We start from the raw sequence: 12,887 nt of genomic DNA, 5'->3' as shown, positions 1-12,887 counted from the left end.
ATCAACTTGTTAGCCCACTAGCACCCCCGGGAGAAATCCGCAAAGACATGTCATTTTTGTCGCCTAAGAAAGAAGGACGTTGTATTTATCCTATAACTCCTCTTGGTTTTTCCATAGCTTATTCATGGACAAACGATGCATGTGCTTAAACTACGAGTCTGGACCTATACACTAGTGTTTGAATTAACACCTTTTCATAGCCTGTTCACTTGGCGAAAATGTTTTGTATTTTTCCAAAAACTCCTCTGTGTTAGGCCTTGTGGATCTTTTGTTTATCAGTTCATCTGGTTGTCTTTACACTGTCCATTAAGTTGAATTGTTCTTTTTGTACGCTTTTATTATTATTTTTGTACAGTATGGTTATAGATTCTCTCCACCTCCATATACTCAAATTTTGAGTGTAATTGATTTATTGTTATCGTCAATTATTTTTCCCACCATAATCGTGTACTGAAAATCTTGACAGCCCTAATACACAGTAGCATATTGGGTCAGGAGTTCTGCTTTGAGGTAGCACTCCCGTAATGTTCTATTTTGAAGTGCTAATTTATTCAAAGACATTTTAAATATCAAGTAATAGACAATCAACCCACCAATGCTGCATAATGAAAAAAACACTTGCAGCCTGTTAGACCATTGTCTGTCATTTAAAATGCATAGATTCTCAGACTATTTTAGTTAATTAAATATAAATAATAGTATTCTTAATTAGGTTATACAGTTACGGAAATGTTTGATATATATTTACAGACTATTAACAGATGTTCCCTAATTGTATATAGTTTGTTGGGAATTTACATGAGCTTACACGTGTAGTGTAGGATAGGATCTAACTTGCTCATTTGAAAAGCTACCCATTTACCTCCATAGACGGATGTCATTTGCTATTTGTAGGAGCTCTATCTATCATGTAAAGTTTTATAAAAAAAAGAGTCAAGATTTAAGAGAGGAAGTAGAGAGGAACGAAGGAGAGAGAGGAGATAAAAGAGTGGAATAGAGTACTTTACCGTGACCTAATAGATTTTCTTAAGGATTATCCTTACCTGTGGCCGGGAAAGGTAACGTACCCTATACTACTTTTTACTACTAATATTATATAATCATTCTTTTTTTTTAAACCGTTGTTTGTTAGTGTATTGTGTAGCTATTTTTCTTGGGTCAGATTTGCTAGTCTGTAAATGGTTAGTCTGAGTCATGGCCTGGAATTCATAGCCTAGTTAGCTCAACAGAGCGGGACTGGAAGGGTTAGTTTACCGAAACAAGACCAGAATCTACAACCAGAGAGCGCTCTGGGTGACTGGAAAAACCCTGAGTTCCTCTGGCTATGAGGGAAAGAACGTCTCTGATTAATAGCATTCATCGCTACCTGGGAAGCTTTGAGTTCCTCTGTGATCACATGAGCAGGGGCTTGGGAGAGGGCAACGTTAGTGCACGGAGTGAAGCGGCAGTTATCGGACACCACGCGCCCAAGCCACGAACAGGCCTGCGACGAAGGGTTGAGGGTAGGAGAGTCAGTGAGGGTGCGTGTGTGGGCCCACGTTAGTTCTCAAGTTAACCATTGGATGCTTTAATGTTGAGAGCTGTAGGTCTGTATTTTATTTAGAGCAATACTGTTTATTTTTATTCTATTGTCTATAAACATTATTTTGTTTGGTATAACCCTGCATCTGAACCTTATATAAAATATAGATACCTTTTCATTTTGAAAGAGGTGTTTTGAAGTCATCTAAAGCCTTGCCTAATTCATAGATGGAACAAAACTGAGTTATAGATAGTGAGAAGTAGAGTGCTCAGGACTCGGCCGTTTTGTTTAACGTAGGACTGTTTGTATTTAGAACAAGTAATTACACCCCATTGCTATATGGCTGGAGCACCACACACCGAAGAATCGCAATTTATTCTATTACGTCATTCCATTTTTTGGCTACTGTTGTTTAGGCTTACAGAATAATAATTCTTGCTATCGAAGGCTCACGGTCATTGATAAAGGACATTTATTTATTCATTAAGAAAGGAGCCGCCTGCTTCCCTGAGAAGGCAGCATTACTTCAGATTGGGACACAAGCCATAAACTGATAAGATGTGTCACACATTAAAAGGCCTTTAGCTATGCTTCTCATGCTTGGCTTCTTGTCCTCTGCAGGTCACCTACTCAGGAGGCAGTAAGTGCTTCAGCTGCTCTTCCGCCTCTGAGAGAGACAAATGGATGGAGAACCTGAAGAGGACAGTCCAACCCAACAAGGTGAGGCCTACTGATGTAGCTCGGTCTGAAGTGTTTCAACTCGCTACCAACTCCTCGTCTAGTTAACAGAGTGACAAGGAGCTGGCACGGCGGCACAAACAGACTGGCACCCAAGCTAGAGTATGCTCCCTTGGTTTAGTTCATTCTGGACTATGCTTGCGTGACCTTATCTTTCACTTCTTGTCGACTTCAATGGAATCTTACCATCAATATCAGTTTAGTTATAACTGCTTTATAATCCCCCCCCTCCTTTAGAATCAATACTAATTTGATGCCTTCCCAGGACAACTGTCGACGAGCAGAGAACGTCCTCCGCCTGTGGATCATCGAGGCCAAGGACCTGCCCCCTAAGAAGAAGTATTTCTGCGAACTGTGCCTGGACGATGTCCTGTACGCCCGCACCACCAGCAAGACCCGGACCGACTCCCTCTTCTGGGGGGAGCACTTTGAGTTCTACAGCCTGCCGCCGGTGCGCAGCATCACCGTGCACATCTACAAGGACGTGGACAAGAAGAAGAAGAAGGACAAGAACAACTACGTGGGCCTGGTCAACATCCCTGTTGGAGGGGTGACGGGGAGGCAGTTTGTGGAGAAGTGGTACCCTGTCAGCACTCCCACCCCCAACAAAGGGAAGGGAGGCGGACCCTCCATCCGGATCAAGTCCCGCTTTCAGACCACCTCCATCCTGCCCATGGAGCAGTACAAGGAGTTTGCCGAGTTCATCACGAACAACTACACCATGCTGTGCTCTGTCCTGGAGCCGGTGATCAGCGTGAAGAACAAGGAGGAGATGGCCTGTGCCCTCGTACACATCCTTCAGAGTACCGGCCGGGCTAAGGTAACAGATGTATTCTAGAAAGGCTCCCCCTTTGCTCTGCCTGGGAAAGCACACTGGAACGGGGAGGAAGTAAGGGTGGGAGCGCTGCTCTGACGTTTCTGGAGGACTTGGTAGAAGGGAGAGCCTTTGGCAAAGGGCTGATGTTAATCAGTGATCAGATCTCTCTCAATTGTACTAATCTTCCTGCTCAAGTTGATTCCTGAGGAATGAAACACACTAATGCCTTATGAGCTTAGTTTAACAGTTGTACCTGATCTTTACACAAAATATCAGATTCTGAAAGTGTGATTTCTTTAAAAAAAAATTATATTATGCATGGTCAGTCTTTGCAACTGTCTTTGAATTTCAGAGTGGTTATATTTGACCAGCCCCAATTCCTCAGCTTTTTTCACAAACCGGGGCGGGGAGTAGCTTATTTAAAATCTGCTGAATCTTGCTTTATGGTTCAGAAGGCTCCTGTAACTCACTAAATCAAAGTTTTCCTCCTCCTACTCCCTAGGACTTTCTGACAGACCTGGTGATGTCCGAGGTGGACCGGTGTGCCGACCATGAAGTCCTGATCTTCAGGGAGAACACGCTAGCCACCAAGGCCATCGAGGAGTACCTGAAACTGGTGGGACAGAAATACCTGCATGATGCACTAGGTAAGATGACAAGGGTTTATCATTTCCATAGAACTGTTAGCGTCTCTTTTTCAAATAATATTAAAATATTATCCTGTTTAGGTTAGCTTACTTGTTGGACTGTTGAACTATTGAACTAACTATCAGCTTACATGAATGTGATTTAATGTTCAAATTGAAAGCTCCTATGTATGACATTTGAATTGGCAGTTTTTGCCGGACCGCATAAGACGAGCCGGCTAAGAAGAGTGAATGTGTCTTAGTGAGTGACTAACTGACTACCCCTTGTTAAATAGCGTAGTGGTTAGAGATGCGGGCTACGGAACAACAGGTCTCGCGTTTGCCTCTCGTTTCAGTCAAAACGCATTGTGCTTGAGGTTCACGACAGAAAAAAACTTTACATAGGTACATAATAGGAAGCCTGAAATAAAATAGTTCTGGTGGGTATTAGGATTTGTTCAGGATAGACAAACACTTTGCTGGCTTCACGATTCTCTCGTCTTTTCAATTGCCAAAAAAGTCAGTTATCGTTAGTGATGGCCATTCGAGGCTTCATTACCGTTCTTCTAGCAGCAGGATATTATGCTAGCAGTGCTAACTCAGATTTTGTTTTTCAAAATAAAAGCCATCATTGAACTCTATAAGTTAATATAGTTAACAATCTTGTCTGTACATTTTATGTTTAATGTCCGTTCCAATGTTATTCTTGTCTGTTCTTTTTCACAGACTAAATTGTTAACTATATTGCCTTATACATTTCAATTATGAGTGCTGCCAGCATAATATCCTGCTGCTAGAATAACACTAATGAAGCCTCGAATGGCCATCACTAGTTATTGTCTTCTATATTGATAGATACTGTATCTATGTCATTCACAAATGGCTAATTAGCTGTTAAAACAGACAGTTGCAAAAGTCATACAGTTCATAGATATTATTTATGGTGGAGGGAAACTTAATAAGAAACGTTACTCAGTTTAACACTAGTTAATGGTGTCTAATATACTTGGCATGATGTTAATGAGTGAAAATAATATAATGCGCATAAGCAATACTAATGCCTGGCATGTGGGCAGTTCGGTGGCGTGGTGTTTAATGACAATGCCTTCCTCACGGGTGACCTGGGTTCAATTCTCGAGAGGGCAGCCACGATTAACAAATTTTATTGCGGGCTGGCTGAACTAGGCTTGCATGCTTTCTTGTTTCAAACATTCATTTGATTTGACTTTTTCAAGCCTTTCTGTGGGTTTTTGCGTGTGACATGTTGCTGTACTCTAACCCAGCCTGCATTCTCTCCTGTCTGGCTGTCTGCAGGGGAGTTCATTAAAGCACTGTACGAGTCAGATGAAAACTGCGAGGTGGACCCGGGGAAGTGCTCTAGCAGTGAGCTCCCTGAGCACCAGAGCAACCTGAAGATGTGCTGCGAGCTGGCCTTCTGCAAGATCATCAACTCCTACTGGTGAGATAAGCCCCTCAAGCACTCTGAAGCCTAAAGCCACATTAGCCTTCTTCCTAAGGCCAATCCTCCAGAGTCACAAAACCAAAGAGCTTTGACTTGCCTCCACTTATGCCAAGTCCCTGATTAATGTGTGGTAAACGGGATACTGTATTTGAATATCTGCAAGTCAAGCACTGCTGAATTAAATATTTGATGGACATAAGCTTGCACTTCTGAAAGCGATTTTCATGGAGTTAAGTGGGATGCATATCACGTTTGTCCAAAATCAAAATCTATTATTTGTTTTTGGACCTATCGATGCACCCTGGCTGTCTAGTTTTGCTGATTTTAAAATAATAAGAACACATATAACTCAAACCACCCACATTATATCGGAACAAGGGGTTGTACTTTTAACTTAATGAATATAGTGTGTGCTGCCCCCTGGTGGCTTGGTGTCTGCCGGTTTACCTGTCTGTGTGTGTGAGTGTGTGTTGACTGACTCTTTAGAAAAAGGAAAACCCTGCACACATCTTAGAACATTAGTGTTTGTGGTGAGCAGTCTAAAATCAATAAGGATGTTCCGCACTTGCAGGAACCGTAACCTCTCCCCTGCCTTCCTCCGCCAGCGTGTTCCCGCGGGAGCTGAAGGAGGTGTTTGCCGCGTGGAAGCAACAGTGTCTGACCCGAGGGAACCAGGACATCAGCAAGAGGCTCATCAGTTCCTCGCTGTTCCTCCGCTTCCTCTGCCCCGCCATCATGTCCCCGTCGCTCTTCAGCCTCATGCAGGAGTACCCAGATGACCGCACCTCCCGCACCCTCACCCTCATCGCCAAGGTCATTCAGAATCTGGCCAACTTCGCCAAGTACGTTGCCGTTTCATGTGGACTCTTGAGTAACGTGGCCCATGACTCAAAATGGCACCTTATTCCTTATAACGTGTCTCGCATTCCCCCATCTCTGACCTTCACCTTCTCTGACCTTCACCTTCTCTGACCTTCACCTTCTCTGACCTTCATCTTCTCTGACCTTCATCTTCTCTGACCTTCACCTTCTCTGACCTTCACCTTCTCTGACCTTTACCTTCTCTGACCTTCTGTCACTTGACCACCTTTGCAACCTCACGATATGGTCAGAAAGCATGCCGAGTGTGATTCATTCATTTGCCGTCTGTCTCCCAAGGTTTGGCAACAAGGAGGAGTACATGGCGTTCATGAACGACTTCCTGGAGCATGAGTGGGCGGGCATGATGCGTTTCCTCTCGGAGATCTCTAACCCAGAAACCATCTCCAACACACCCGGCTTTGAAGGTTACATCGACCTGGGCCGGGAGCTGTCCGTCCTCCACTCGCTGCTATGGGACGTGGTGTCCCAGTTGGACAAGGTAAGGAAGACTTTGAAGTGGGCAGATATACATATTTTATTGTGTGCTCCCAAATGACCCCCTGTTCACTACTACTGTTATCCCGGAACCTTGTGGGTGGACTATAAGTTGATTGATCCAGAGTTCCAGCCGGTTCATTTTGACTTTGTATAATGTTGGTGCTGTGTAATATCACCCAATGTTGTTCGCATTAAAGTTTTTCTAATTGCAATTAGACTTGATTTACTCTTCAGGCCGTCCGTGACTTCACAGTCCCATTTCCTTAATGCTTCTCATTATGGCGTTGCCGTTTAAAGTGTCAGTGTTTAAATGCAGATTTCTGAGTTTTGGGTTGTAAAACAGGGTAACGTCATCTGCTCATGCTGTGCCCCCCCCCCCCCCAGCCCTCCACCTAACCCTTTGTCCTGCAAGGCTCCCACGCTTCATCCCCCACACTGTTCATTTATTCACGCATGTCTGTTCATTGGACTTCATTACATCCTTTACCCCAAATGTTATGTCTGTCAGTTCTTCCTGCATGTTGTTTCAGCGTAGAACATGCTGTATTAGTTGACCCCTGGTGCATGTTGGCAGTGTTTGGAATGGCTGGTATTTAGTAGCATGTGTCGTTGTTTTGATTTCATTTTTACCCCCCAAACCTACTCATTCCTAATGTTTTCTCCTCTATGTATCTTGTTTTTTTTTCTGCCTCTTCGCCCCCCCCCCCCTCCCTCTCCTCCCAACACGTGCACACACATTGTGTCTCCATGGTTACGCTGTCCCGCCAACACCAACGCATTATGGTGCTTCTCATTTGCTGACCGAACGACAAAACCGACACCTCCAAAACCCTCTACCATCCTCATTCCACAATGCTGGTGTGACGTGGCCTGGTAACTGCAAACCCAGGGTGAAAATTCCTTCCTGCAGGCCACCGTAGCCAAGCTGGGCCCCCTGCCACGCATCCTGGGGGACATCACCCGCTGTCTCTCCAGTCCGACGCCCATCCAACAGCAGCTACGGCGCTTCCAGGACTGCAGCTCGTCCCACAACATCAGCAGCAGCGTCTCCTCGGGCCTGCAAAGGATATTCGAGGATCCAGCCGACAGGTAAGGGTCATGAGAAGGTTGCCGTTTGCAGCCTGGGACAATTGTGGACTTCTGGCGGCTTATTCGTCCTGTGATTTCTGTGCCAGTGACCCCATAGAGATTTTTGTTTAAAAAGACAAGGTAGAAAGATGTGGACTGGTTGTTTCATGATGCCTTCATTTGTGATGACTGGCTGTTAGGACCTTTCTAATTAAAGCTTCAGTTTGAGACGTATTTTTAGCTGCGGCAGAGGTAATAAGGAGAACTAGAGACTTAGATGCTTATCCAGCTTTTAAGTTAGTTACATGAAACAGTCTTTAACTTTCATGTGAAAAATAACTTTTTCTTTGCTTAGTCTATTTCTAGCTTTTGTTTGAGAACTTTCTATCAATAAGTTGTTATTTTCTTACTGTTCATGCCTTGCAGTGAAGTTCGCAGTATCAAGTCCCCGGTCCAGGAGCAAATCATTGACGTTCTCCCCCGGGGGAAGCACCCGCTCTTGGGCCAGCAGTCGTCTGCCCACAGCATGAGTTTCTCAGAAAAAGAGGAGCGGGAGAACCCCCTGCCGAATGGACGCAGCATTTCCCTGGTGGACCTCCAGGACCCTCACACAGTCCATAGTGGCCAGGGACCCCTCCCTTTGCACGATGCCCCCCTCCGACTGAGCAGGGTGGGCTCCCAGGTGTCCGTGGGACACCCCCACCAGGCGACCACTTCGCAGTCGCACCAAGCCCTCCACCAGAAGCCGGCGTTACGGGACAACCTCCCCCAGAGCGCCCCACAGGTGCGTCGGCCGCTCCCCCCCTCCCTCAGCCAGCAGAGGAGCCTCCAGCCCCTCTCCTTCCAGAACCCGGTCTATCACCTCAGCAACCTGACACAGCAGCAACAGCAACACATAGCTGCCCACTCCACCGCGCACTCGGTCCACTCCGTGCGCTCCCTGCAGCCGGACTCCAGCTCGGAGAACCTGAGCACGGACAGCTCCCGCAGCCACAGCAACTCCGAGGCGGAGTCCGGAGCTGGGAGCCAGGCAGCGAGAGTGCGCCGGGTCCCATCCAACAGCAGCCTAGAGGAGTACAGCCGCCAGAGCACGCAGAGCGAGGACTGCTCCACACCGCGCCGCCACGCACCAAACGAGCACTCCGCCGGGGCCCACGCGGTGGCGGTGGCCCGGCAGAGCACGACGGGCACCGCCCACATTGTGAGGGTGGAGCAGCAGAGCCGCGGGGGGAGTGCCGAGGCCTGGCCTCCCCGCTCGCTGCCCCACAGCGCCTCCCTGCGCAGCAGCAGCTCCGTCAACACGGAGCCCATGCCCGTCCCCATCCAGGCTCAGCCGGGAGCCAGTGTGACGGGCCACTCGCGCCAGCAGTCCCCCTGCTCCATGGAAGGCCCGACGGTTCCTGTCAGGAGCGTGGCCAAACAGCACACGCCCCAGCAGGTACGGTTCTTGCATTAGCTACTCTTGAGACACGCGCTGGTATTTAAAAGTCACCTCGGGCCTCTGGGGTAAATTTCAAACGCGGTGTTTGTGTTATCTATGGTGGTGCAGGTGGCTTCGCCGGTAGAGCCTGTCACCATGTCGCCGGTAGAGAGGACGGCGGCGTGGGTGCTAAATAACGGCCAGTACGAGGACGAGGATGAGGCCCGAGCAGAGCAGAGCAGCCAGGACAACAGGCACACAGAGAAGGTAAACAGCCAATTGGTTGGATTCGTCAAAACGCGGTACCTGCGTTCCGAAGACCAGTCTCCTCGTGCTGGCCACCTAGTTCATAACCTAATCCTAATTGTCTGACCGCTGAGCCAGAGTAGGCAGATAGAGGTTGGCTTTGTCCTAGTCACAGCTAACGCGATCATCCCTTCCTCTCGTCCTCTCTGGCCTCCCTACAGTACGAGCAGGAGATCTCCAAGCTGAAGGAACGCCTGCGGGTGTCTAGCCGGCGTCTGGAGGAGTACGAGCGACGCCTTCTGGCCCAGGAGCAGCAGATGCAGAAGCTGCTGATGGAGTACAAGGCGCGCTTGGAGGACAGTGAGGAGAGACTACGGCGACAGCAGGAGGAGAAGGACAACCAGATGAAAAGCATTATCTGCAGGTCTGTGTTTACTTGGTAACCCTCTGGGGGATTTTGACTGACACAGTTAAAGAAGGATTTAATGTCTGAATGAACTAACGTATGATGAAACTAAAGCGAAATCCCTGGATTGGGACCCAAATGGGACACTATGTAGTTCTCTACATTGAGATGTAGCCTGTATAACCCATTTGGTGACTCGGGTGGCTACTGTATTTTCCCATTGCAGGTTAATGGCAGTAGAGGAGGAACTGAAGAGGGACCATGCAGAGATGCAGGCTGTCATCGACGCAAAGCAGAAGATCATTGACGCACAGGTATAGTTGACAGAAAATGCAGCACATATTCTTTTGTCTGCTCCACGTAGGGCAAAGGCGTGGGAGTTTTAGAAATGTACTTAAAACCACAAATCCAGTATTCAGCTACTTCCTCTGATGTGCAGTCTTCAACCTTTAAGGCAAACCCATTTAGTCATCTGGCATTATGGATGGATTATCTTGTGTGACGTCCTTGACATATTTTCAGAGCAATTCTGAATGCCATTAACAATCCCATCCATTAATGAATAAATGGAAGTAAAAAAATTAACTCTGAACAGAGGCACTTAACATTTGTTCCCCATTTTGGGCTTTTAACAGTAACTGTCGGGTTGTCACAGGGAAGGTCATACTTTACATCAACTTTTCCTTAGCATTAAGCAGAAAGATGAGGTGGAATTCATTTTGAGAAACCATTATTTAACTTGCCAAAAATAAACTCTGTTCCTACAGTCAGGGGAGACTGAATTTAGTATAGACTTGACATGCATTTACTAATATGGCATCCAATAAACAGTTCAGTTCAGGAATTTTTGTGCTCCACATTGGACTTGCTGATCATCACTATGTTCCCCTGAATTCCAGGTCAGTAAAGCAACAGAGGTGATCCAAACTGGCAAGTACACCAGTCAGTTGTCTGGTTGTGGAAATTGCTGGCAAGCCTTATATGAGCGCACTTGACAGCCATTCCTGCCCTCCCTTCCATAAAAAAACCCACCTTAATTGTGTAGAAGTTTTATTACTTTTGAAATTTTTTATTTCTCCATCAAAATATTAAAATAGAACATAATTGAATATGGGATGGCAGATATAGATGGCAGGGCTAGTGTTGGGTTCAGTAGCTGAAAGGTCAGCGGTTTGAATCACATGGCAGACATGAGGACAAAACTGTTGTTTTGCCTTGGAGCAAGACACCTGAACCCCATTTGCTCCTGTAAGTGCCAGGATAATTGCAAAAATGTTGATGTAATGAGTACTTCAGAACCTCCCTGCCGCTACCAGTAATGTTTTTAAAAACCCAATGTCCATCTCATTTCAGACATAAACATTCAAAATCAAGATTTACAGCACAAGAATGCCAGTCTTTAGATTCAATTAGGGTTGAAATATGAAGCGTTTACATTTGGACACGTTCACCATTTCTGTTTCACAGGAAAGTTTGTTGTGAATTGCGCTCTTAGCAGGTTATGTACCGTGAAGCTCCAGCTTTGGCTGCCTTTCACCATGCCTTTTTGTTTTAGCTACCGCCACTTGCAAAAACCCATTTCCCTTTTGTTCCCCAGCTCTGCAGAAACAGTGCCATGACCTGTTTGGTTTAGATTGCCAGTTACGGTCTGACAGTTGAATACAAATAATCCATAAAAAATACAATGGTGTTCAGTTAAAAGCCATGCCACTGTTGACATGCAGGCCATATGAATGAATATAACAAAATAATTTGGAGTTTCCATTATTAAAACCAAACATGATGTAATGCTTTGAGTTTTGTCTATCATTTTGGCTGCTAAAAAAGTATTTCAGCGATGTATAGTTCTGACTCAGGATATTTCAGCTCGACCCTCTATGGGATAGTGGTCATCCTAGCTTTCCCTGCTCATCCATTCTCCACTTTCAAAGGACTGTTTTCCCCTCTCCCTCCCTCCCTCCCTCCATCTTCCCCTTCTCTCTCGCTCTTCAGGAGAAAAGGATAAGCTCCCTGGACGCAGCCAACTCTCGGCTGATGAGTGCCCTGACACAGGTGAAGGAGCGCTATAGCATGCAGAACCTGCGAAATGGCCTCTCGCCGACCAACCCCACAAAACTGTCGATCACTGAGAACGGAGAGTTTAAAAACAGCAGCTGCTGACTTCTAGTCGGACACATGCTCTCCATGCACACGCAGACCAAGGACCTGTGGACCTCTGGACTGGACTATACATCTACAAGGAATGTATATCACTGTATATAATGTGGAACTTGTTTTGGTTGTACAGATGATACTGGAAAAGACGGGTCTTTTGAAGATGGAAACGGGATCAACTGTTGTCATGAAATAGTGAATTGGTGTTTTATAAATGACATTATTATTACCATATGCAGACCCGTGCGATTTTAAAATATTTTAAGTTTTCTCTAATTTAGAGATATATTGAAGAGATGTACATATCATGAAGTGGGTTTGTTTAAATAAATAAAAGCACATCGTAAGCAGTTATAGCCATACAAACTTATTGAACACATGATAGGAGTGGAAGGGCAAAAATAAACCAAAAACAGTTTTATGCACTCTGTTTTTCTAACCCTACTTTTTAATATATTTTTTAACTTCTGCCTTCTAAATTTAGGGTTTGATTTTGTTTAGATTTGCTGATTTTGAGTATATAGCGACTGCTGCTTTCCCATTTAGCTGAAATCCTAGGTCTTTTGAGTTCAGGTTCTTAAGACCTACTGGATCTTCCAAAATTTACTATCTCACTCCACCACTTAGCCACCACCTTGCAAATGTTATTTATTTCTGTACTGCCTACTGTCAAGCCTTCAAGATCCTAAGAGAAGATTTTAACATAACAGTCCTCCTGAATTAGTAAAATGTTCAATTTCATGTCAATATCTACTGTTACTTTTTTTTTTTTCTGTATTTCCTCACATTACTGTGAGCCCCACACAGGCACAAACTTTTCTGTTCCACAGAAACCTTGAATGAACTGGTTTATGACAATAATTGATTATGTGTCAGTTGTTGAATGTCGTTGTGAATAAAAGCTGCCTGTAATATTGTGGATTTTGTGGATTTATATAATTATGATTGTAATTTAACTGCAGTGCTAAGGCACATTTGTAGTGTTGTTACATAACCCCTTTATAAAGGTTATTTTGTGCTTACCAAAGATTTGTATCTGTGTTCTTACCTTCTCACATGTAACCAGTAA

General features: G+C 45.3%; 1 protein-coding gene across 7 annotated transcripts in view; it reads left to right on the top strand.

Moving 5' to 3' along the window:
- Window positions 1-12,737, top strand: part of rasal2 (RAS protein activator like 2) — a 67,455-nt gene extending 54,718 nt beyond the window's left edge. For 5 of the 7 annotated variants that reach the window (XM_010883364.4, XM_010883337.4, XM_020045437.2 and 2 more), the window contains 12 exons: window positions 2,144-2,242; window positions 2,526-3,080; window positions 3,580-3,724; window positions 5,018-5,162; window positions 5,771-6,007; window positions 6,324-6,525; window positions 7,414-7,613; window positions 8,019-9,030; window positions 9,142-9,279; window positions 9,480-9,682; window positions 9,891-9,978; window positions 11,657-12,737. In XM_010883364.4, coding sequence (XP_010881666.2) covers window positions 2,144-2,242; window positions 2,526-3,080; window positions 3,580-3,724; window positions 5,018-5,162; window positions 5,771-6,007; window positions 6,324-6,525; window positions 7,414-7,613; window positions 8,019-9,030; window positions 9,142-9,279; window positions 9,480-9,682; window positions 9,891-9,978; window positions 11,657-11,824 — 3,192 coding nt within the window. In that variant the 3' untranslated portion in view covers window positions 11,825-12,737. Of the gene's footprint in view, window positions 1-2,143; window positions 2,243-2,525; window positions 3,081-3,579; window positions 3,725-5,017; window positions 5,163-5,770; window positions 6,008-6,323; window positions 6,526-7,413; window positions 7,614-8,018; window positions 9,031-9,141; window positions 9,280-9,479; window positions 9,683-9,890; window positions 9,979-10,563; window positions 10,595-11,656 lie in introns of all 7 variants that reach the window. The other 2 variants (XM_010883354.4, XM_010883346.4) reach the window with 2 other exon arrangements.
- The last annotated feature ends 150 nt before the right edge of the window (window positions 12,738-12,887 follow it).

Source organism: Esox lucius, chromosome 3, assembly GCF_011004845.1.
Source record: "Esox lucius isolate fEsoLuc1 chromosome 3, fEsoLuc1.pri, whole genome shotgun sequence".
Taxonomy (NCBI): domain Eukaryota; kingdom Metazoa; phylum Chordata; class Actinopteri; order Esociformes; family Esocidae; genus Esox; species Esox lucius.
The sequence above is the reverse complement of the archived record's forward strand: the minus strand, read 5'-3'. Positions and strand labels throughout refer to the sequence as shown.